The sequence below is a fragment of the Anolis carolinensis genome, chromosome 4 (assembly GCF_035594765.1).
Source record: "Anolis carolinensis isolate JA03-04 chromosome 4, rAnoCar3.1.pri, whole genome shotgun sequence".
Classification (NCBI taxonomy): Eukaryota; Metazoa; Chordata; class Lepidosauria; order Squamata; family Dactyloidae; genus Anolis; species Anolis carolinensis.
Window position 1 is genome coordinate 126,061,696 of NC_085844.1, and position 25,460 is coordinate 126,087,155.

At 42.2% G+C, this 25,460-nt stretch overlaps 1 protein-coding gene across 1 annotated transcript; it reads right to left on the minus strand.

Moving 5' to 3' along the window:
* Positions 1-756: 756 nt before the first annotated feature.
* On the minus strand, positions 757-25,451 carry tada1 (transcriptional adaptor 1). Its single transcript, XM_003219855.4, has 8 exons — positions 25,025-25,451; positions 24,391-24,482; positions 22,566-22,631; positions 14,698-14,795; positions 13,215-13,424; positions 11,112-11,263; positions 10,222-10,384; positions 757-1,373 (listed from the first exon to the last, which is right to left on the minus strand). The coding sequence occupies exons 1-8, from the start codon at positions 25,096-25,098 to the stop codon at positions 1,221-1,223; spliced, it is 1,008 nt and encodes a 335-aa protein (XP_003219903.1). The 5' UTR covers positions 25,099-25,451; the 3' UTR covers positions 757-1,220.
* Positions 25,452-25,460: the final 9 nt, after the last annotated feature.

Here is a 25,460-nt window from a genome sequence, read left to right on the forward strand (position 1 = left end):
TCAAATTTGTTGTATAACATGCTGTTTTGGTGCTTAATTTGTAAAATCATAACCTAATTTGATGTTTAATAGGCTTTTCCTTAATCTCTCCTTATTATCCAACATATTCGCTTATCCAAGCTTCTGCCGGCCCGTTTAGCTTGGATAAGTGAGGCTCTACTGTACATGACAAAGATTGGGGTGGTTTTCAGGCAGCCGGAACAGATTAATAGCATTTCAATGAGAAAATTCACTTTGAGGTAATAATGTATTGACTTAAGAATACAGTCACAGAACGAATTAAATGTTTAAGTCAAGGTATCACTGTAGTTTATTCTGTAATCCTTCATAATTTCTATTACTCTGCATAAGGAGGAGGTTAAAGTGGAAGAGTCTTAATTTGTTTTTTGAATCGGTGTCTCAGGCTTCTTTCAAAGATGGTTGCAGTGCACTGGAATTTATTCCTATGATAGTGCAATTCCACACATTTATGCATTGACAGATACAGCCATGGAGATAGGCCTGACTACAGCGCTCTTTTCCCCATTCACATTGCCCTGGATACCTGGTAGCCCCACCTACATGCAATCCAATGGGAGTTGATCCATTGCTATTGTGATTTTGAACTTCTTTTAAAAAGAAAATTCCCACCAGTGAATAGCAGAAAGTTTCAAATAATTGAGATGGTGATCATCCTTTCCTAGACTAATAGTTTTACAATTTGCACAAAAGACGAGCCTGAAATTTTGGGTGATTGAAAGACGCATAAAAGAAAACTGTCTTGTGACAATGTTTATTTGCACAGATTAGAATTTCTCCCATTTGCTATAAATTCATATTATACAAAACAAATGCAAACAATAATGAGCACAGCTCTTTAGTCATGTACAGCCCAGGGCTGTGACTCACACTGCAATTCTAATACTTGGCACCTGGTAAGAACTTGTGTCTGTAGTCATTAAAGTAGTCTATTCCTTTTCAAATAGAACAAAATATTTTCAGAATGAATGGTGTTGCCTTTGGGTCCACAAAACAGTAAGATCCTTACCAAAGTCAAGGCAATGTCCATGTTATATGGTTTACTAGTAGCAAACAAGATGCATTCTGGTTTCATAAGTCATATTTCCATAGGAAAGATGTCCACATTTTCAGTTAGAAATATTGGCTCACTAATGAGATGCCAAAGTCCAAATGCCCAAGTGGCAAGTCCAAGAAATAGTTGCCAAGAACTGCCTACTGTCTCAAAACGTGAACAGTCCATCCTTCGCAGCCAAATGCTGTCGATGGATTTTGTCTTGCTGCTGCTCCTCGTGGTTCAGGTGCCAGAGCTTCAAGATGACTCTTTCAATATTGAGAGCATAGACTGTGTGAGCAGGGACCACTTCTCGATGAATCTACAGGAAACACATGAAAAGATAAAAAGATCAAGAAATGTTAGCTTAAAGAACCCATATTCTTCCACTGGAGCTAATTATCTCCATACATTCATGTGATCATCATACTGCATCACCTTATATTATATGCCAACCAAAATGAAGCACGACACAATGTGGTACTGGTGGTTATGGATACTTCCAAATCTGATATGGGATAATACTATGTTTCCCATAGATAAACAAGCTGGTTGCATACTGAAAGTCTGAATATGCATGTGTCATGGAACCCAGTTACAGGGCTTTGGTAATTCAGCTCTGTAACTGGGAGTCATAACATAAACAATCCCAGAAGCACCTGGCAGAAGAAGATAGAATACGCCTGGGAACTTGGGGCCGAAAGTATAAACAAACATAATTGGTTTAGTGTGTGAAAATGGTAGTAATGTGATATTGGAGGTGGGGCTTGATGATGATATTTACGTGTGGTGTTACGTAGCATCAAAAGTTATAAAAATAGTTGTATGTAAACATTGAGTCATTCCTGACTTTTCCAAAGTCATGTGTTCTTCAATAAAGATTGGATTTGAGAGCAGTTATCTCTAATCTGCGTTCAGACTGATCCTTTGAAGTGAGCAGGACAATTAAGTCAGGAATCCAGTTCTCACCCTCCTGCAAATTTGCAGTGAAGTGATAATGAGCAGGGAAGGAGATCAAAGCCATGACGGAGCAAAGGGGCCTCCGCTGGGAGATCGGCCGTTGGCGGAAGAGACATTGCAAGCCATAGCTTCCTCTACGGGGTACCCCAAGCCGGACGGTGTGACTCAGAGGATTCCCAGAGGGGGAAGAGGCGTTCCGGCGGCGGCAGAAACCAGCTGGGGATCTGGAGGAAGCATGCCGGAGACCGTGGCCCTGCGGTTATCCATCCTGGAAACAAATTTATCCAGGCTGTCGGAAACCGTGGGGAGGTTGGTGCCACTATTGGAAGAGAATCTCCAAAGGGAACCCATCCAATATGGCGCCGAGAGAGAGCCAAGTAAAGAAGGAGATTGGAGCCAGAGGGGCCAGCGAGCGTCAACGCAGAGTCCCGTGGCGACAAGGGACGAGGGGGACGAGGAATACTGGCAGGAACTGCAGTTCCGAGACAGAATGGCGCGCGAAGTGGAGCGCCAGCGAGCTCTGGGAACTCTGAGGCCGCCATCTCCAACAGAGCTCCCAACCCCCCGGATGGGCGTCGGGGTGGAAAGGCCACTGGGGCCAGGGATCGGGTCCAGTGGATTTGCAGACGGAGGCGGAGAGGAGCAGGGGATCCAGGAAGAGGAGGAGGATGTGCCGTACGACGAGGAAAGGCGTGATGAGGGAGCTACAGCGAGGCCAGTATGCGGATGGGCGGAAGGGCCGACAGCGGCGGCAGACTTTCGGGAGCCGCGCAGAATGACCACCGGAGTGGGGCGCGGCGTGTTCCAAGGAGCCACCCGAGGAAACCTGATGCAACCCTTCCCCATGCCTCCCAGACAGCATCAACGGGCCGCAGAATGGATGCCGAGAAGGGAAGATCTCAAACTGGAATACGGAGGGGAATCAGATGAACTGAACTTTTTTCTAATTAGCATCAGAGGATACATGGAAGACAATGCACACACATTCCCCTCCGAAGCAAGCAGGGTTCGAGCCATCGGCAACACACTAAAGCGAGGAGCAGCCAGCTGGTACGTACAACTCCATGCCAGACACGACCCATGTCTGAGGTCAGTACCCCGCTTCCTCGCCGCACTGGAAAACCGGTTCAGAGACCGGCTAGAACAATTGAGGGCTCGAGACCAGCTGAAAGGAATAAAGCAGAGGGACAGAACAGTGCCCGAGTACGCAGAGGAATTCCTCCACCTCGCGGAAAGGGTACCAGAGTGGTCTGAAGTGACCAAAGTGGAGTTATTCAAAGAGGGACTACGCCCCGAGATTTTCAGCTGGGCAGCGCACAGAGATGACCCCGAAACGCTCCAGGGATGGATTCAACTAGCGGGGCGCGTCGAATCAACCCTGACCCAAATAAAGCGCTTCAGAAGCAGCGGCGGCCAGCAAAGACCGGTGGCGAGAGGTCGAGGAGAAACGAGGAAGCAGGAAAGACCCGGAGGGAGGCCGGGGATTCCCTCCAGAGGAGACGACAACAAACCTAAACCGGGATGCTTTGTATGTGGGAAGACGGGCCATCGAGCAGCAGAATGCTGGGCACGGAAGGGGGAGCCGCCAAAACCCCCAAAGCCCAAGCCAGCAACCGGGAGGCGCGCGGAAGAGGAGGTGCAGGCCCCAGAATCTTCAGAAAAATTGGTGAGTCGGGACAAACGCATGATAGTAGTGCCAATCTGCCTCTCGGGACTAGAGAATCAGGCCACCTGCAAGGCATTTGTGGATTGTGGTTGTTCTAGAAATATTATAACTCCGGAATTAGCAGGAGCGCTGAAATGCCAGCAGATGGCGCTTGACTCCCCAATTGCATTTTCGCAGCTAGATGGATCAGTCGCTGCTGGGGAAGTATCTACAAAGGAAATACGGGAGGTCCCATGTAAAATAGGCAAATGGGAAGGAAGAATATCTTTTGTAATAGCCCCTATTGCCACATACCACGTAATATTAGGGATACCATGGCTCGAACAGGCAAATCCTGAAGTAGATTGGAGAGGAAAGAGCTTAGCATTCAAAGAACAGCAGACGCAATGGGAGATAAGCAAAATTGCAGAAGAGGAGGACGAGGAAGATGAAGCAGGTGAGATAAACCCACAGCTATTGCCACCTGAATACAGAGACTTTGTGGATGTTTTCAATCAGAAAGAGGCCAGTAAATTGCCTCCCAAAAGGAATATAGAAGTAGAAATTGAAATAACCCCAGGAGCAGACTTACCAAAACCAAAAGTGTATCCCATGTCCGTGCAGGAGAAGGAGGAATTGAGGAAATATATTGATAAAAACCTGGCGCGAGGCTTCATTAAGCCATCCAACTCTCCTCTCGGAGCCCCAGTGTTATTTAGGAGAAAGAAAGACAACTCCCTACGATTGTGCATTGATTATCGAAATTTAAACGCAATTACTAAGGACAATAAATACCCTATGCCCTTAGTAAAGGATTTAATTACCGTATTGAAGAAAGGGAGCATATTTACTAAACTTGATTTAATTGAAGCGTACCATAAATTGAGAATAAAACCGGAGGATACTTGGAAAACTGCATTTTCCTGTGCATTCGGCCATTTTGAATATGAAATTTTGCCTTTCGGTTTAAAAAATGGAGGGGGTTGCTTTATGCAGCTTATAAATGAAATACTACACCCATTGTTGTACAGAGGGGTATTCATATTTCTTGATGATATCTTGATTGTGACTGAAGATAAGGAAAAGCACGTGAAATTGGTCCGGGAAGTTTTGCAGAGACTAAGGGAAGCAAAGCTATACGCAAAACTGTCCAAATGTGAATTTAATAAAACTCAAATTGACTTTCTGGGGTATCGGATATCTCCAGAAGGGTTAGCTATGGATCCAGCTAAAGTATCAGATGTAAAAGAATGGGGAGTGCCTCAAACAAGGAGGCAATTGCAATCGTTTCTGGGGTTTGCAAATTTTTATAGATCCTTCATAAAAGGCTTCGCGCAAATAACCGCACCCCTTACTGAACTTTTAAAAACAAAAGGGAAAGGAGAGACAGCAAAAGTAAAAGCTCCTGGCGCCAAACTAAGTTGGACGCCAGAATGCCAAAAGGCATTTGAAACCCTAAAAGAATGCTTCACAGAAGGACCCATTCTAAAACACCCCGATATCAGGAGCCCTTTCATAATCCATTGCGATGCCTCAGACTGCGCGTATGGGGCAGTACTATTGCAAAAGGATCAAAATGGGAACTTAAAGCCCTGTGGATATTTGTCCCGGAAGTTCAGCGAAACTGAAAAGTGTTGGCCGATATGGGAAAAAGAGGCACTAGCCATATTAAAAGCCTTAGAATGCTGGCGACACTTTCTCGAAGGAAGCGGAATCCCATTTGAAATTTGGTCTGACCATAAGAACCTCCAGTATTTAAAGTCCCCTCGGAAATTGTCCCCCAAACAGATTAGATGGGCACAATACTTCAGCAGGTTCGATTTCCAATTAAAGTTTTTTCAAGGGAAGCAGAATGTCTTGGCAGATGCTCTTTCACGCATGCCTCAACACGAAGGAATACCCACAGCAAAAGAGGGAACAATATTCTCTGATAAACAATGGGGCTTAGCTGTCAGGACAAGAGCACAAACCCAAAAGGAGAACACTGCTATGGTTGAACTCGACGGAAAAGATAATTGGGGAAACGAGCTGAAACAGTCTTATGAAGGAGACCAATGGATCGCGTCCAATGCAGAACAGGGGGAGCAGAAGGGGGGATTTTGGTTTGTGAACAAGAAACTGTATATCCCAGCAACATTAAGGATCAAGATTTTGCATCGTTTTCACAATAACCAGAGCGCTGGTCATACAGGGATTACAAAAACAACCAAAGCAATAGCAAAACATTGCTGGTGGCCAGGGATGAGGAAGGACATAAAAAATCATGTTGTTCAATGTGATGATTGTGCCAGAAATAAATCGAGAGGAGGGAAGCCAATGGGATTATTACAAACAGTAGCAGAACCTACCAGACCTTGGGAATGTGTAGCTATGGACTTTGTGGGGGAACTACCGGTTAGCAAAGGACATCGTTATATTTGGACAGTATTGGACCTGTTTTCTAAACAGGCCCACTTTATAGCACTGACGAAACTACCATCAGCCGAGAAACTAGCTGAATTGTACATAAACCACATTTACAAACTGCATGGATGTCCCAGTAGAGTAATCAGTGACAGAGGAGTACAATTCACAGCAAAATTTTGGGAAAAATTCCTGGAAATACTAGGAGCAGAAAGGAGTTTAAGTTCTGCTTTTCACCCCATGACAAATGGGGCGGTAGAACGTACTCAGCAGACACTTGGGCAGTTCCTTCGAATGTACTCTAACATGAGACAAAATGACTGGTCTCGGTGGTTGGCTTTTGCAGAACTAGCTTTTAATTCGACTATACATTCAGCAACAAATAAAACCCCCTTTGAAGTAGTTTACGGGTATGAAATACAGCCTCTACCCCGGATGCCAAGATGGACAGAGGATGAGGGAACAGAGGCGGGGAAATGGAAAACACAAATGGTGGAATGCTGGAGTCAAGTGACTGCATCATTGAAGGAAGCACATAAAAAGTATAAAGCGTTCGCAGATAAAAAGAGAGTGGAAGGTGATAAATTGGAGAAAGGAGATTTAGTGTGGTTAAGTACCCAAAACATCAAACTGGGGCTACCTTCGAAAAAATTGGGCCCTAAATATATTGGACCATTTAGAATACAGGGTGTTATCAACGAAGTGACTTTCCAGTTGGCATTGCCAAGAAGTTTGGGGAAAATACACCCTGTATTCCATCGTAGCTTACTGAAAAAATATATGGGTACTTTGGACAAAATGGACACATAGAATTATTGTTTTGTTTCAGGTTTGTGATGAAGGAAGAACTGAAGAGGAGGACGAAGAAAAGGAGGGCACCATGTCATGGAACCCAGTTACAGGGCTTTGGTAATTCAGCTCTGTAACTGGGAGTCATAACATAAACAATCCCAGAAGCACCTGGCAGAAGAAGATAGAATACGCCTGGGAACTTGGGGCCGAAAGTATAAACAAACATAATTGGTTTAGTGTGTGAAAATGGTAGTAATGTGATATTGGAGGTGGGGCTTGATGATGATATTTACGTGTGGTGTTACGTAGCATCAAAAGTTATAAAAATAGTTGTATGTAAACATTGAGTCATTCCTGACTTTTCCAAAGTCATGTGTTCTTCAATAAAGATTGGATTTGAGAGCAGTTATCTCTAATCTGCGTTCAGACTGATCCTTTGAAGTGAGCAGGACATGCATGCCCAGTGGAATACATCTCACCACGTTAAAACAGTGGATTTGGCCCGTAATGAGACATGCCACATTATCACAGGATGTCTACGCTCTACACCACTGTCTTGCTAGTATTGCACCACCTGACATCCGTCGAGAAATAGCAGCTTGTAATGAAAGGACCAGGGCATTGACATCTCCGGCCCAACCTCTCTTTGGATATCAGCCAGCATGTCAATGCCTTACATCAAAAAACATCTTCCTAAGATCCACATGGATACTCGCAGGAACACCTCAGCAAGCGAGAGTCCAAAAGTGGCAGGCTAAAACCTGGAACCTCAATCTATGGCTGATACTAGATGAGAACCTCGCCCCTGGGCACACAGAAGACTTCGTGACTTGGAAGAAGCTGAACAGACTGCGCTCTGGCACCATGAAATGCAGAGCTAATCTTAGGAAATAGGGCTACAAAGTGGAATCCACAACATGTGTCTGCGTCTATGAGAACAAACCACAGATGACTTACTACAATGCAACTTGAGCCCTGCCACATGCACAATGGAGGACTTTCTCACAGTGACACCAGAGGCACTCCAAGTGGCCAGCTTCTGGTCAAAGGAAATCTAGTATAATGCCAAATTTTTAACTTTGTGTTTTTAAATAAATTATAACTGTATCCTCAATTCGCTTCTGACATGATAAATCTATATATATAAAAGGATAAAGTTGCGAGCGCAGTGACTATAACAACAAAACTAAACATCCCAGAAATACGAAACTTGGCAACACAATGCAAAAGCCTTGCCTCTCGGTTGTAACAACACAACCACACCACAAAACCACAATCTGGACCCATAAAACTCACAACAATGCATCATGACTATAACAACACAACTAAACGCCCCAGAAATACAAAACCTGGCACACAACTAAACGCCCCAGAAATACAAAACTTGACAACACAACACAAAAGCCTTGCCTCCTGGTTGTAACAACACAACCACATCACAAAACCACAATCCGGACCCACAAAACTCACAACAACGCATCGTGACTATAGCAACACAACTAAACGCCCCAGAAATACAAAATTTGACAAAACAACGCAAAAGCCTTGCCTCCCGGTTGTAACAACACAATCACACCACAAAACCACAATCCAGACCCACAAAATTCACAACAACGCATCATGACTATAACAACACAACTAAACGCCCCAGAAATGCGAAACCTGGCAAAACAACGCAAAAGCCTTGCCTCCCGGTTGTAACAACACAATCACACCACAAAACACAATCCAGGCCCACAAAACTCATAACAATGCATCGTGACTATAACACCACAACTAAACGCCCCAGAAATACGAAACTTGGCACACAACTAAACGCCCCAGAAATACAAAATTTGACAACACAACGCAAAAGCCTTGCCTCCCGGTTGTAACAACACAACCACACCACAAAACCACAATCTGGACCCAAAAAACTCACAACAACACATTGTGACTATAACAACACAACTAAACCGGATGGCCATCTGTCTGAGAGGTTTGGGTGGGTTCTTCCTCCATGACAAAAAGAAAGAAAGGGGTTGGACTGGATGCAAACTACAAATTCCAGCACCCCATGGCATGGAGTCCATGCATTTCAATTAGAGGCCTCTTCCTTCTCCCTTTCCCCACCATTCAACCCATTGACCAGTTCCATGGCTCCGCAGGCAGGAAAGGCTGGGACGGATAGAATGAAGGAAGGAGGAAGGGAAGGGAAGCGAAGGAACGCCAAGGACAAGAGCCCTCCCTCTCTGCCCGGAAGGCCAAGAGCAAAAGAGAGAGAAAGACCATTGATCCGGTTATATTTACCCTCCTTTCTGACCAGTGTGTTCTTATCAGCGAGCTCAGGATCGGAGCAGAGAAAGGGAACAGCATAGGAATAAAGGAAACAAGGAGAGCACCCACTCTATCTATCCATCCATTCATCTATCCATCCACTCACCCACTAATAATAAACACCTACACAGGCAAGAATCAGCCATGCACTGAGTCTAGAAAGGCCATTCAGTGCTCATCCACCTCCCCAATCCCTACATTCACACTTGGCCTCCAAAAAAACAATTACAATAATAACAATGACAACAACAACAATAAGAATCTACACCATCACAGGCAAGAAGCAGCCAGGCACTGAGGCTAAGAGGCCAGTCAGTGCTACACTGGGCCTCCAAAAAACAATACAGTAGCATCTAACTTATCCAGCCTTCATGACCACTACTACAACAACAATAATAAACACCTACACAGGCAAAAAAAAATACTATTGTACCACAATAAGATGTAAACCGCACTCAGCAGAATCAGACATCACGATTAACAACAAACCAAAGACAACAGGGATCTCAAGCAATTATCAATCAACACAAAAATTGAAGAAGGTAACATACTTCAAATACTACTACTAATGTGAGTATAAAGAAGGGTGGAGGTCACAGCATAAATACAACCTAATGTAGACTGACCAACACCACCAGACTAAGCCACAGCAACGCGTGGCCGGGCACAGCTAGTAAATAAATAAACAAGATAAGGAAATGCTGCATTTTTAACCATTCTAAGGAACAAAAAAACTGTTTAATTTTTCAAGATTTGCTTTTGTTTCTTTCATGGCACATAATACGCACACTAGAAACTTGTCACCGCAAAAGCCAAAAAAAAGCTCAAGAGTCACAGACAATTATCTGGGTAAGTCTTTGTAAAATGAGAGATACATCCATGGATCACAAAAAGGAGCTCTCTGCCTGGAGCAGTTACAACTGTAAGAAATGTATTTCTTCTCCCAGGACAATTCAAGATAAGCTCTCAAAGAGCACCCTTAGAAGCAGTTTTGCATAGAAAAGTACTATTGTCCTGCTCCAAGCCAAACTAAGGAGTACAATAGAAATATTACCTGAAGAGTTTCAAAGAGATCATACATATTCACAGGTGGCAGAGTTGCTGGCAAAATGTCTCCAGAGCATGCAAGAAGGAGGGCTGCTTGCTGCTCAGCATCATCAGAAGGTGGATGGGAAGCAACATTGTGACCAGGCGGGGGAGCTAAGTATGTGGGCGGACTAGAAAAAGAGAAATATAATGTGGGGAAAGAGAAGGAATCAGCAATACATTTTTAAGACACGAGGATGCCAGCTTCTTGGTGCTAACATAGATTTGTCTGAATATTAGAAGTGAGCCTTTTAATTCAAAGCTTCTTTTTAAAAAATCAATTGTTCAAACTATTTCCCAAAGTTTGGAATGACCCAGGCACAGGGCTTCTTAAGAGAATTAGTGTGATTTAGGCATTTAGACTAAGACTTGAACTGAGGAGAGTGATTTTTAAAGCCATGACACTCCAAGGGTGTTCTTGCAGAAGTCTCTGTTTCTGTCTGCCTGCTGTATTGTTGTGGAAATATAAAGTGAGAACAAAGCATACCACTCTGAGCAACTTAAAGGAAAAACAGGATGTGTATTTAGGAAACAGATATTTGTATTCCTTAGTTGACTGTATAGCAATGTAGGGCAAACTGTGCCAGGTTTCCTGTGAGATACAAGGTTTCCACTGGGATGGCAACCATAGCTGAAATGCTAATTTATTATTATCAACATTCAAGTAAGAAGAAAATAAGATACAAGATTCTTAGACAACTACTATTTCAACAGGAAAAGCCAGCAGCAAGCAAAAAGGGAATTTTAGTAGAGTCACCTGACTACTAGACTTTCTCTACAGCAAAATAATTCTATTGAAAAATGTCTTATATCCGGAAAATATTTGCTGCACTGCATTACTAGCAGGCATTTCCTTACCACTCTGTTAAATTATTATAGGCGACAACACTGTTCTTCAGATAAGGTTGTGGATTGACATTGCTTCCAAAGGCATATTTAAAGTGACCATCTCTCAGGCGGTAGGCTTTTCTTCTTGATATTATACATGTAAGGATGTCTTTAATATGTTTCTGCAGAGATAAAAGTCTTGTTTACTGCTTGAAAAGAGCATTCTTTTAAAAATAAAACGTTACCAAGCATGACATTGGATTGTAGTTTCTGTTAAAACGCCAGAGCTCTCAAAGCTCCATGTCTGGTGGACATGTTCCAGTGCCTTAGCAGCTGCATCACTATCCAATGGCAGTATTGTGGTGACCAGTATGGGACACAGCATTCCAAGTCAGATATGATTAAGGATGAATGACACTATTAGTTTCCTTGATCTGAATAATATACACCATTATATATTTGTTTTGGCCTTACACTGTTGACTCGCATTCAATCTGAGCTCTTCTACGACCAGGAGAAGTGTCACCCCTTTTACATTTATGCGTTTCATTTTTTCCTGCCTAAATTGAGTACGTTATCTTTTTTCTCAGTTGAAGTTCATTTTGTTGACTTTTGACCCAGCTTTCCAATTTCTTACGATCATTTTAAATCAGTGGTTCTCAACCCGTGGGTCCCCAGTTGTTTTGGCCTACAACTCCCAGAAACCCCAGCCAGTTTACCAGCTGTTAGGATTTCTGGGAGTTGAAGGCCAAAACACCTGGGGACCCATGGGTTGAGAACCACTGTTTTAAATTCTTATCTTGTCTTCTGGGGCATTAGCCACATTTCCTAATTGGGAATCATTTACAAACTTGAAAATATGTTCTGTATTCTATCATCCAAGTTATTTATAATCATGTTGAACACTTTTTTCCTGGATGAAAAAAAATTATTGGTGAACCCTCTTTAGGTTCAAGTTTGTCAGCCTATTACAAATCCACCATTGCAAAAAGCAGTTTCTGGCCCTCATTTTACAAGCTCATCAGCAAGAATACTATTGGGGTCCCTGTCAAAGGCTTTATGGAAATCAAATCCTGTAGGCTACTTTTTAAAATAGTAAAATTCTGCTCACTATCCTCACTCATTAGTAGCTGCTGCACATCAAACACAAACCTTCTAATGGCTCTTCTTCATCCTGGAGAGATGTGACGGGGGGGGGGGGGTGTTCTGCAGGTTGTATCCTGGATTCAGTGCTATTTAACATCTTTAACAATAGCTTGGAGGATGGAATAAAAGGCATGCTTATTCAATTTGCAGTAACACCAAATTGCGAGGGATAGCTAATACCGTAGAGGACAGCATCAGAATCCAAAATGGCTCGAACAGATTAGAGAACTGGGCCAAAACTAATGAAATGAACTTCAACAAGAAGAAATGCACGGTACTATGCTAAGGCAGGAAAAATGAAATGCACAAATACTTGGCTTGAAAACAGTAAATGTGGAAAGGAAATAGGAGTCTTGTAGAGTCAACAATGCAATGTGGCAGCTTAAAAAAGTCAATGTGATTTTGGAGCACAGTGTCTAGATCAAAGGAATCAAGAGTTCCACTGTCTTCTGCTTTAATCAGACCTCGCCTTAAATACTGTGTCTGGTTTTGGGCACCACAATTCAAGAAGAATATTGACAATCTGGAACGTGTCCAGAGAAGGGTGACCAGAATGATCCAAAGTTTGGAAGCCAAGGCCTATGACATTTTCCTCAAATTTATCTGTATAATCAAGAGAACCAGTGTTTCTTTTAAATCATAAACAGTGAATTTCATCAACTCTAATAAGACAAATCAGATATTGCATTAAAACCATACTTGGTTTGTTTTCTTATACTTTGCCTCTCAGGCAATATTAAGAGTTAAGAAATAATAAGGACCAGCTCTTGTGCAAGAGTTGCAGAAAGAAAAGAGAACATGCATGACTAAATTCATATAATACACACTAATGGAGAATGTTTTGTTTCTATTGTTACATGGAAGTCTGTTTTGCTCCTGTCAGCCAATCCAAGTGTGTTTTCTAGCTGTGTACCATAAACAAAACCCTTGGATTCTCTGTCTAGAGAATGGAATTAGGACTACAGTTGGCATTCTGTGTTCTCTCACCTCCACAGCATGGACCACAAGTGTCACTGCTTCTTCGGTAACATTATCCAGGCCATGCTCATAAGCAGAAACAATCATCCTTCCCTCCAGCTGGCCCCAGCTGGGGAGCATCATGGTGTGTGAACAGAGTTTCAGATCATCATCTTCTTGGGGATCCTTGGCCACAAACTGCTGGGCCCCAGACAAAGGATTCTGTGGCTGGAAGCGGTGCTATAAAATGTAACAGGAGGGTTTGTTTACTAGTCTACAACAATGTAAGACTAAGGGCGCTTTGACACTGACACCATAATCCAGTTTGGAGTCAATTTTAAGGAACTGGTTTCTCTGCACAGGTGATCAGATTGCAATGTCTGGGACTGGTTTTAGGCCAGGAAAATTATTACATTAACCACGAAACCTGATGTCAAACTACTTTGCAAGGTTCTCCTGCCCCCCTACATATCCCAGGGAGATGCGCATTAGCACAATGGAGACACAGAGATGGGAGGAGAAAGGAGGAAGCCAAAGTAGGGGTGGAGATAATCAATGTCCCCTCTCAGGAGGTTGATTAGACCCATTGTCCAGCTCTGCTTCTAGCACATTTTTGGCAGCCCTGAGCTTTAGCACCTTCCCTACCTTCTGTTCCTGTCAGTGCAAGCTAGCAGGACTTTGGATGTTTGCTGACCCATAAGCTTCACTTTAAACAGCCCTTTACACAGTGGTAAGTCTCCTACAGACACTTGTAATTCCCAAAGAACCTAGGTAAGGCCTCTTTTTGCAATTATATAAACATATCACTCTTTTGCCTCAAACCTGCCAGTTAAGACTTCCATGTTATTTTAGCTCCAGTTTCACTGTACCATTGGCAGTAGGTTTTTCTCATTGCATTTTAGGCATATGTCATCCTTTTCTGTCTCCAGCAGAAAATCCCATTCTTTTAAGTTTAAGATTTCAGTTAGAATCTGTGTCTTCTTTTCTGTCTTGTGGTGTTTTCAGGGTCACTCTTGAACTGTCTATTTCTTCCTCTAAGCCTTTAGTTAAAATGCTTTGTTAGTTCCAAATAAAGTTTTCAGGCGTCTGCCTCCGTACTGAGGAATGTTTTGTAACGTAACCAATTGATGAGATTTTAAGTTAAGCTTTATTTGTGTTACTTTAGTTCAGACACTGTCCTATGAGAGTCAAACTCTAGCTCCACCAACCATGTCCAATCTCTGATGTCACCCCTTCACTACAGTTAAAAAACTGTTAACCAAATGACAGCATCCTTTGAGTGTACTCTTCCTGCTCTCCAATGTTAATGCACTATCACTAGTAAAATGGTGGAAAGACATAGTTGATGGAATACTTGGCCAACTGTGTAGAGTGTTAAGGAAAGGGGAAGGGAACAGGAAATGGGGCGAACATCTATGCTGGTAGCTCTTCATGTCTTGTATGATGACTCCCAGCCTCTAGGCTCAATTTGCCAATTCCCTATTTCCAAAACAAATAAGAAAGTATAACTTACATCAAACTTCTGTCGAACAGAAGAAAACTTTTTCTTTCCTTTGGGCTTCCCAGGTTTTGTGGCAGACCCTCCTGACCATGGCAGAGATCCAGCGCCCTCTAGAACAGGAAAGAATTAAACAGCAAGTCACAGATTTGCTATGCCCCTCTGTCAAGCTGAGGATGACAAGTTCACCAGCCCTCACTCATGAGAGGGAGGTTTTATTAATAGATTTTTAAAATTACATTTCTATTTGTTTCATTACAAAAAAGCATATGTACAAATTATATAATTATTTCTTCTCCTTTCCCCTGTTGTGCTACCCGTTGTGCTCCCCATGAGGGGGAGATTTTGAGGAACTCGAGACTAGGGTAGTCTGGAACCAAGTGAGACTGACTTTGGGGAGGGGGTAGGCAAGAGACCCCTAGGGTTGTCCATAAGGCAAGATGTGCAGCCAAGTCCTGGCCCAGAGGGATGTGTTGAGGTCATGGTTTACTGCTCCTTTGGCCAGAGAGGCCTGAAAGCCCCACAGCCCCTCTGCAACTAAGCATCAGGAACAACTGAGTTGCTAGCCAGATGCTCCTCCTTTTACAGGCACCATAGAGCCCTGAAGCCACTGTCACTGCAAGGAACAGCCTCTTAGCCCTCTGCCTCCACATGCAGCTTCCGGAGCTCTGCATCCCTCTGGGCCTTTCACACAGGTGGATATATGTATGTGATTCTAATGTGCTACCACATTTAATGCACACCTCAGCTTTGGCAATTAATTTAGCCAAAAGAGGAGAGCATCAGACTTGAGGAAACATGGTACATATCACTGCCCAGTTTTAAGTACTTTTCAGCTGCTTCCATTTCAGTAGGAAATTTCAGCATCAACTGTCCACAGCAAGAGCCAACTATTTATTTTCACCCTGTAAAGGAGTGGGCAAGTGTGCAGAGACAGGGGCCAATTCCTCTCCCCATAACCACCCCTTTCGGACAAACCCCCCAGCACACCGATTATCTGCTTTGTGCGGAACAGGCAGGGTTGCAGAATCATCTCCCAGTACAAAATGGTGGCAACCATGCTGAGATCCACTAGGACTCTCAAGACATTTATTTATTTATTTATTTGCGACATTTATATACCGCCCTTCTCACCCCGAAGGGGACTCAGGGCGGTTTACAAGTATATATACATACAATATATTATATTATACAACTATATCGCAATATTATTAGTAATATTGCATGTAATATAAATATACAATTATAATAGTGAATTATAATTATTATTACATTGTATTACATCATAATATTATTAACATTACATGTATATACAATGTATTATAATATTAGTATAGTATAATATTATTATATATCATTATATCATTAAATTGATACAGGAGACATGGTGGAAGATGTCTTCCCGGCCCCGCCTTCTTCATTTTGCTCCAGATATAAAACTAGCATAGCATGTTATTGCGGATAGGGGCCTCTAGCTGATGTAAAAAGACAAGATGGAACTGTCTTCATGGCTCCCTCTTAGCTCTGGCACCCGAGCGTCAGTTGGAGATGGTGGGAGGGGCCTCAGCTGATGTAAAAAGACAAGATGGAACTGTCCTCATGGCTCCCTCTTAGCTCTGGCACCCGAGCGTCAGTTGGAGATGGTGGGAGGGGCCTCAGCTGATGTAAAAAGACAAGATGGAACTGTCCTCATGGCTCCCTCTTAGCTCTGGCACCCGAGCGTCAGTTGGAGATGGTGGGAGGGGCCTCAGCTGATGTAAAAAGACAAGATGGAACTGTCCTCATGGCTCCCTCTTAGCTCTGGCACCCCAGCGTCAGTTGGAGATGGTGGGAGGGGCCTCAGCTGATGTAAAAAGACAAGATGGAACTGTCTTCATGGCTCCCTCTTAGCTCTGGCACCCGAGCATCAGTTGGAGATGGTGGGAGGGGCCTCAGCTGATGTAAAAAGACAAGATGGAACTGTCCTCATGGCTCCCTCTTAGCTCTGGCACCCGAGCGTCAGTTGGAGATGGTGGGAGGGGCCTCAGCTGATGTAAAAAGACAAGATGGAACTGTCTTCATGGCTCCCTCTTAGCTCTGGCACCCGAGCGTCAGTTGGAGATGGTGGGAGGGGCCTCAGCTGATGTAAAAAGACAAGATGGAACTGTCCTCATGGCTCCCTCTTAGCTCTGGCACCCGAGCATCAGTTGGAGATGGTGGGAGGGGCCTCAGCTGATGTAAAAAGACAAGATGGAACTGTCTTCATGGCTCCCTCTTAGCTCTGGCACCCGAGCATCAGCATCAGCATCAGCATCTCAGACCTGTTATAATCATTTCACACCTGGCTATGGGGATGTAGCCAGATACTTCTGGCTACCCTGCCGGCTTTTCACAAAACAAGAAATGAGTGTGCTGGAGGATGGGGAGCTTTAAGATTTTATATGACCCAGCATACTATGGTACACTGAGCCATACAGGACTGCACCCAATAAAGGTCAGGCATTTCACTATGAATATAAAATATAAATAAAGGTAGCCCAGAAGTATCCCGTTAGAAAGGTTGGAATGTTCTCATAAATAGCAGAGCCACTTCCCACAGTAAAAGCTCTTCCTGGCACCAGCAGTACATAACTTTACATAACACAAATGGTCAATCGATGGCACTGATAACACAATTGAGTATAGGTATGTATAATCTGTGACCTATCTTGATGAAAATAACTCTTGCTGTGGTGTTCCCTCCTTCCTTTCCTGTTCTATACTGCTGCACGTTCTTCAGTTCAGAAGACCAAGAAAACCTGCAAGGTATAGGGGCATGTGCATTCACATAGGAGTGTGCAAATGTGATAAACAATCAATAATGTATTTGCATATTTTGGACACTGTTTTACTTATGGGAGCTTGCTCCAAAAATTGGTCACCATTCTACTAATGACATTCTGAAGCTGAAAATGAGGCCTAGAAACGTATAGTAGAGAGTAGGATGGCCCTGAAGAAGTGCACCAGATTGGAAATTGTATTGAGGAGAAGAGGGAGATAACTTTGGAGAGGTGCAACCACCTGGGGTTTCTACTACAATGCCAACAGTAAACATAGTAAAAATGCTATGAACAGAGAAAATAGTGACACTGAAAGTTGTTTCAGTGATTTTTACTTGATAAATAGGTAGAGTATGCCATAAGCTATGATATAGTTGTAAGAATAGTGAAATTCCCAAACTGTTGCACCAGACACAAGAGTATCCTGGAATCTTTTGGTTTATATCTGTTTCCATATTTCTTGTAACAAGACACAGAATGAAAAACCACAGCTTTTGACAATTTGATATGACCAGGTATCACACTAAACCATGGTTCTGCAGAAACTATATTTTTCATCATAAATAAAAATTTTCACAAACCAGCCGGCTTACCTCTGCTATTGATTACTGAGTATTCCAGTTGCTTCTGCTTGCAACAGGAGAGGCTAAATGAGACATTTAGTCAATACTGTAAATGTTTGGTTCATTTAGCTGCTTCAACTGGAAGGCAGGGTGATCAATAGCAGAAGGCAACATGTTGGCTTGCAAAAATACTTGTCAATGTGTAAATCACGTCACTTCCTCATTTTGGTCAAAGGAACAAAATGAAATTCTCTTCTTCTCTTGCAGGTTCTAGGAAAATAATTAATGATCTGATTGCTTACTACATTCCTAATTCATTGCTTGAAGATCTTCTGGATATGAACCATTTGTGTCAGCAGACAAATCTATTATACTAGATTGAGTAAGGACCCAACTTTGATTCCCTGAACATTCAAACAAAGAAGTAGAATTTAATTTTTAATGTAGTCCTAAGCATTTAATTCAAATCAATGGGCCTTACTTGCAAGTAAAAGTTCTGAAAACTATGCAACCCTGACTTCTAATTCTGACTGCTTTTTATGTTTTACTATGTACCCAATCTGAGATTTCTGTATACTTGAGACAGGAAAAAATAGGTCTGAGACAAGCTTGTGGCTTGCGTCAAAACATCCCATCAGGCTTGTTAGCCTCAATATGCAATGAAACAACCAAGTCTATGGTCCCATCTACACTGACCATTTAATGTAGTTTGAAGCTAGTTTCAAAATGTGGAAGACAGACAACAAACTCCCACTAAAGCATACATAAAAAGCTCTTAATGCGCATCAGAGCTTTGTGTAATTACCATCCGAGCCTCAAACTTGTTTCAGAATTTCCTATGTAATCATCTGCACAATGAAACCACTTTCTTCAATACCAGCTTAAAATTGCATTAAATGATCAGTGCCTATTATGTAAACCAGCTGAGATGATGAGTCCATTGCTCAAGAGGAATGCAAGGATAAGAAAAAGATTCCAGTTCTATAAGGAATCAACAATATTTTCAAATCAGATCAGGAAAACTATTTCACTTTTGAACTGATCAACTTACCCATAAGGGAAATAAAAATTATTAGCCACTGCTAAACAACAAGTTAAATGGAAGATAAAGATGCACCTTCTGATCTGCTATGAGCAGTAGGCCATTCAATGTCCATATCACATTTTGACTTAATTAAAAGGAAATAACTGTGTAGATTAGTGCTAGAAACCCAAATCACAGAGAAAAAAACTTGTACTGCCAATCTGAGCTTTGTTTAGTTAAAATGAAAGAATGGTATCATGGTAATAGAAAAAAAGAATATAAATCTCTAGGATTCATGACTGAAATTACAGACTAAAGATCATGACAAACAATACTGGAGAAAACTTGCAGCCTGATCCTATAAATATTTAGCTGGAAATAAACAGCACTCTGTTTAAGAGAGCTTACTACCAAATAAGCATATTGTAGGTTCACAGCCTTTAGCAATTTACCACAACCCATACAACTCCTGAACTATATAGGTTTTTTATTATGTGTTTGCATTGTGCTACAATTTACTGTCTGTTTCCGTTTATCCTTTTGTCTATTTATATGGTCACCTCTGCCTACTTGGCTGTTTACGACTTCATTACTCCTTGTTTGCTTATCTAGATTCTGTACTTCTTGAATTCTAATTTGTTCTTATCTAGTTCCTTAACGTTGTTGTTTTTTGGCATTTAATTTACCTATTTCTCCCATCAGTGTTTTCCCATGACTTGACAAACAGCAGCATGGTATTTTAACTCAGTATCAAAAAGGGAAAATAATCAGAAACAAGGGAGAACAACACACTTCTCATTGTCAGTCTGAGCAAAAGGGAGTAAGTGCTTGATAAGATTTTAATTTTCACAGTTCTCCATATTTACTATTTTTAGAGATGTGGCAAAAAAAATCCAAAATGACCATGAACAAGCTTTATCATGAAACTTTTTTATCATAGAGAATTGGCGAAAGCAACTCTCTATGCACAGGCAAGCTATCAAAAAGGACTGACAAGAGACTGCAGGTTACTTTGGAAAATTCCAGAGGAGTTTTGTAAGTTCCTTGACTCCATGGCTGAAAAGATAAACTTTATAGAAACATAACACTACTGAAATAAATTGTAAGAGTTACATATGAACAATGTCTTCAACTGTAGCTTGGTTTTTTTGTTTTGTTCTAGAACTATCACGGTACATGCTACTTTACAGAACAGCATGACCAAATCACAAATTCTTATCCCAAGTCACTTAGACAGTATACTTCAATTCTAGGGAAAGGGTGAGATAACAGAGAAAAGAATGGTGTAACATACAAAAAAAAATACAGAAACAGAAGAGTCCTATTAAAAACACAGTGTCCTGATCTGGCTGAGAGTCCCTCTAATTCTAATACCATTTTGGCTGATGTAATAGCAACTAGGAAGAGAAATGTTGCAGGTTGGATGAGAGCCTTGATGACCTTATGGAGGTCCCAAGTAGGAAACCTACAGATAGGGAGGCTTAAGGCATTTGACGCCCCTGAGGAATTGATGGACATGAACATGTGAGGGAAGTGGAACCCTCTCTGTCCTTTGAAAAACCAAAGAAATTATGAAGGCTTGTCTTCAGAAGGTGCTGGGATTGAAGGCTTTTTGAAGACCCGCCTATAGGAAGGTTAGAAAGTAGAAGTAGATATCATGTGAGATGGAAACACCTTCTTGCTACATCAATGGTAAAAAGCTATCCAAGAGGACTCATAAGCCTTTTTTTGTGTGGACATTTTACAAGAAGCCCAAATGGCAAGATTAGGTTTCCTACAGCAGGGATAGTCCCATCCATCATACACTCCTATCCCTTTTAGTATTCCTGAACATGAGCTCACACTCAGTTTTTCTTTAAGTTCACTAAGTCAGCTTCCTTTAATTCTAGAGTGCATGTCTGACTATGCTTGACTTCCACTTTCTGCTGTACAGTATAAAAAACTCTAATATAACATGGTCACTTCCACCTAAGGAGCCCACTACATCCACCTCACTTAACAGGTCGCCACTGTTGGTTAGGATCAGATCTAAAAAAGCTGATCTCCTTGTTGCCTCTGTCACCTTTTGAACCATGAAACTGTCTGCAAGGAAAGTGAGGCATTTGTTGGACCTGATATTCTTGGCCAAGTTTTACTTCCAACAAATATCAGGATAGTTAAAATCTCCCATTACTACTACACCTCTCCTTTCTCAGGTTTGTGAGGCTCTTATTGGCACAATTCCTCCCACCCTTCTTTTCTCTCACTTCGGCCTCTCCTTCCTCCCTTCCTTAGGCTGTAAATTGTAATTTTTTATGATTTATAATATTCTTTTAGAGTTTATTGAAAAACCGAGAAACAGCAAATCTGCAAAAAGCGAACTGCGAAGTAGTGACGAAAAACTGTATTCTAAAAGTTAATTTCTAGTTAAACAAAACTTCTTTTTTAAAAAAAATGTGCTTGAAAAACTTTTATAATGTATTACAAACTTTTAAGTATAATAAAATAGAAACCCCTCATTAAAAGGTATGTCTGCCTCAGCATACTAAAATCAGAATGCCTCCTTAAATAAAAAAAGGTCTGTAATGTCACTTAGCAATGGAAATCTTGGGTGGGGGGAGGGAATTCCAGTATGCCAGAATACAACTGGCAACTGTGATCCATATCTGCAAGGACATTGCCCAGGGGACACCTGGATGTTTGATTTTTACCATCCTTGTGGGAGGCTTCTATCATGTCCCTGCATGGGAGCTGGAGCTGACCGAGGGAGCACACCCGCTCTCCTTGGATTCAAACCGCCTACCTGTCAGTCAGCAGTCCTGCCAGCACAAGGGTTTACCCAAAGACTGTGGAATGACCTGCCAAAAGGAAGCTCCTGGTGGCGCAAGAGGCAGGTCACAAATAAAATGTGTTGTTGTTGCAAAACAGCTATGCATTTTCAGGCAATGTGAAATTGACAGTCAAATAGATGTCATAACTGATGACACTACCATGAAGTCAACTAGACACAACACCAGGAGGAGCCAAAGCCTCCAGGGCCAGTTTTCACAGAAAAGTTGAACAATCTGATTATTACAGAGCAAGGCCTACTTTCACTCTTAAGAAACAAAATGAAAACCCTAGCAAGTGTGGACAAACTGCCCTCCTGGAAGCAAGTGTTCCTCAGGCAAACATGGTCCTGCCTGACCATGTGGGCTACAAGTAAAGCCAATTATTGGAGTTACCACTGTTTCCCTCCCCATAGGTCCTGCCCCTTTCAATAATACTTGACTGGTGAAAACATAACTATCACAACAATATTGATCATAGAGATGCTGTGATGGAGAAAGCTGTACAATGCTTTTCAGAATTCATTCTATCCTTGGCTCTGACTCCATTTCTAAAGTGCAATTCAATATGCCTCTAACAAAAACGTAAAACAGCATGTAATTTGCTTTTGAATTAGCCCCAGTGTAAACATATCATGCCTATTCACCTATACTCCAGATACATTTGGTTTTTTTTAAATAGCTGACTTACCAGGTGCAGAAACCAGGATTTGGCATCGTGTGAGAATAGCCAACAGGAAGTCATTGTGAGAGTGGACTGCCGAAATAAAACATACATAGCTCACATAAAGACGAGTGCAAGCAGTTTTACAAGGCGCCTGCCTTAGAATCATAAATCTGAATACCCTTTGATCAAACTAGAAATAATGAGCATGTCTGTGCCAGTAAAGAACTAGCTATTCGGTACATCTTAAGCGTATCAGCCCCTCTCTTCTAAAAAGGTCAATGTAGCCTATGAACAATGTCGGATGGACTCTCCAGAATCAAATGATTGGATAAAAAGGTCTCACTTAATCACGTGAGTTTTATTATCTTATGGCTTCTTACCCATCTCTGGCGCACTTATAGGTCATTGCTGGATAAAAGCGACTGAGCTGCTGCTTACATTATGTAACAAAACTTGAAAAAATTCCTGTTCCTGGTTTGAAGGTGTAATTTCCTGTTTAATTCTGCAATACTTACTTGGAAAGTAATTGTTATACACCAGAAATTTCATTTTTGTGGCTGCCACAAACTATGTTGAATTGGTTAAGACTCTCTGAGATATTCATTGAAAACTATAGCAAAATGTGCTGCAGGATGTCCTGCAAAGACAAAGCTTTTGCAGTTTAATACACTTTCCCCATGTTTTTATAATAAAACCAATTAGGAAATGACATTTATAACCCAGGAACAAAAATCATGTTACACAGTGTTATTGCACAGCAATGCAGCTACCCCAATTCCATATACCTCATTCTAATGTGAATACTAAAGCAGACAGAATTATTGACCAACTTATCACATTGAGAAATTTCCCCATCGTAGGACACTTCAGCCTCTTTTCTAGCATGAAGAGGCACGGAGCTCATCACATGAATTACACTAATTCTGGATGTCATACATAGCCCGCCATGGTTGAAAAGAGGCAGAAGTGTCCTGAAAGGAGGGAATTCCAGCAAACTACCTCATCACACTGAGAAATTTCCCCCTGGTAAGACACCTCATGCTCTTTTCTAGCATGGAGAGGTACAGAACTCATCACATGTTGCAGGGTTGAAAAGAAGCAGAAATGTCCTGAAAGGAGGGAACTCTGAACACGGGCCAGCAATCATGTTCAGAGCTTCTACCTCTTATCACACTTTGCTCCCATGTTTACAAATGAAAAATAGATGGGATGGGAACCATCAAAAGTTTCCCAACTTATTTCATTGCCCAACCAACAGCAGTCTCTATGGGCTTTGATGCAGATCAATAGGATCTCATGGAAAGCAACACTTTTAACCAGATTACAATTGTGAATAGTGAAGGTAATGTTTTTAAACGTTTAAATGTGTTTTAAATTCTATTTTCAAATATTTATTTTAATTGTACATTGTTTTAAGGCATCAAATAGTGGCCTATGTGTAAAGCCGCCTTGAGTCCCCTTTGGGGTTGAGAAAAACAAGGTATAAATAATGGTAAATAAATAAATAACCTGGGTCGCAGTCTCTTGTATCCTATGGGGTTTGGGGGCAGAACAATTTTATCCCATGGAAAGAAGTGTTTTTAACCTGGTGTCAGGTTAATGTAAGAGGCTTTGGGCAGGGCGAGAGATATCTTGGTTTTCGGATATTGTTGTTTCTCCTGATTAAAAACAAAAAAGTAATATTGACTTTAAGATGAATGTATTGCAAGCTCTTAAGTTTTCACGTGAGTGTGATGGGGAGGCAGACTGCTGTTTTGATATAGGAGGGGTGATTTTCTACTTTTAAAGGGACAGTCACCCATGTTTTCCCCTCTCTGTGTGATGAGGTCATAAGAGACAATTTCCTTACCATTGTCTTGTGTGAGGAGTCTCCGAGCTTCCAAGTCAAATTCTTCTTTGCTGATCTTCTGTTTAAACCACAGTTTCAAATTAGCCCAATATCTGTGCCAGATATAAAGAAAGTGCTGTCAATTAACGGACTCTGTCTTTCAAAGGCCACCTTTTTATCCTAGACCCTGAAGCTGCAAAGCTATTCCATGCTAATCAAGCTGGCCAACTGCTACATTCACGCCTGCCTCAAACTGACAGGAGTTCTTTCTCCCACCCTGGACATTCCACGGATATATAAACCTCACTTGCCTAGTTTTCAACAGACCTCACAACCTCTGAGGATGCCTGTCGTAGATGTGGGCGAAACGTCAGGAGAGAATACTTCTGGAGCATGGCCATACAGCCCGGAAAACTCACAGCAACCTAGAGGTTAAAGGTTTTCCAAACTCGAATTTTCCTAGTGTAGCTAATGTACCATAGGCTGCATCTACACTGTCATATAATGCAATGTAGGAAACGATGGAGATGAATGATCAGAGCCTTGGTTGGGGTTTGAAAAGAAGGCCGATGCAGGCCTAAACCTAGGCCGAGGCCTAACCAGGCCCCTCGCAAGGAAGGAGAGGAGCCAAGGCAAGCCAACCCTTGTCACTCACTGCTTTACGTTCTCGCCCAAAGCCTCGCTCAGGTTTTTCTTGGCCACTTCCAGCTCACTCGCGTACGTCGCCATCGCCGAATTCGCCCGCCCGGTTGCTTTTTCGACACACGGAGGCGCCGACGTCAACCTCAATGTCAAACCTTTTTATTATTTTTTTGCTTCGCGGCTCCCGCCCGCAGCGCACCGAAAAGGGCTAACGCTCCTTGGAAACAGCCAATGAGAAAACGAGGACGATTTTCGCCGGGTCTTCAAAATTAGTTTCTCAACCAAGCATGGGCAAAGGTCGTTTTTGGACTACAATTCCCAGGAATCCCAGTCAGTTTATCGGCCCTGAGGAATTGTGGGAGATGAAGTTCAAGACTCCTGGAGGGCTGAAGCTGATATGAAGGTAGAGCGGAATAGTCTTGCCGACTTTCCAAAACTGCGCAGGCGTA

Coding starts and splice junctions, on each gene's coding strand:
- tada1 (XM_003219855.4), bottom strand. CDS start 25,098: ATGGCGACGTACGCGAGTGAGCTGGAAGTGGCCAAGAAAAACCTGAGC. Junction 13,425..14,697: donor CTGTTCGACAGAAGTTTGAT/GTAAGTTATACT, acceptor TACATTTTATAG/CACCGCTTCCAGCCACAGAA. Junction 11,264..13,214: donor TTGTGGTCCATGCTGTGGAG/GTGAGAGAACAC, acceptor TTATCTCTGCAG/AAACATATTAAAGACATCCT.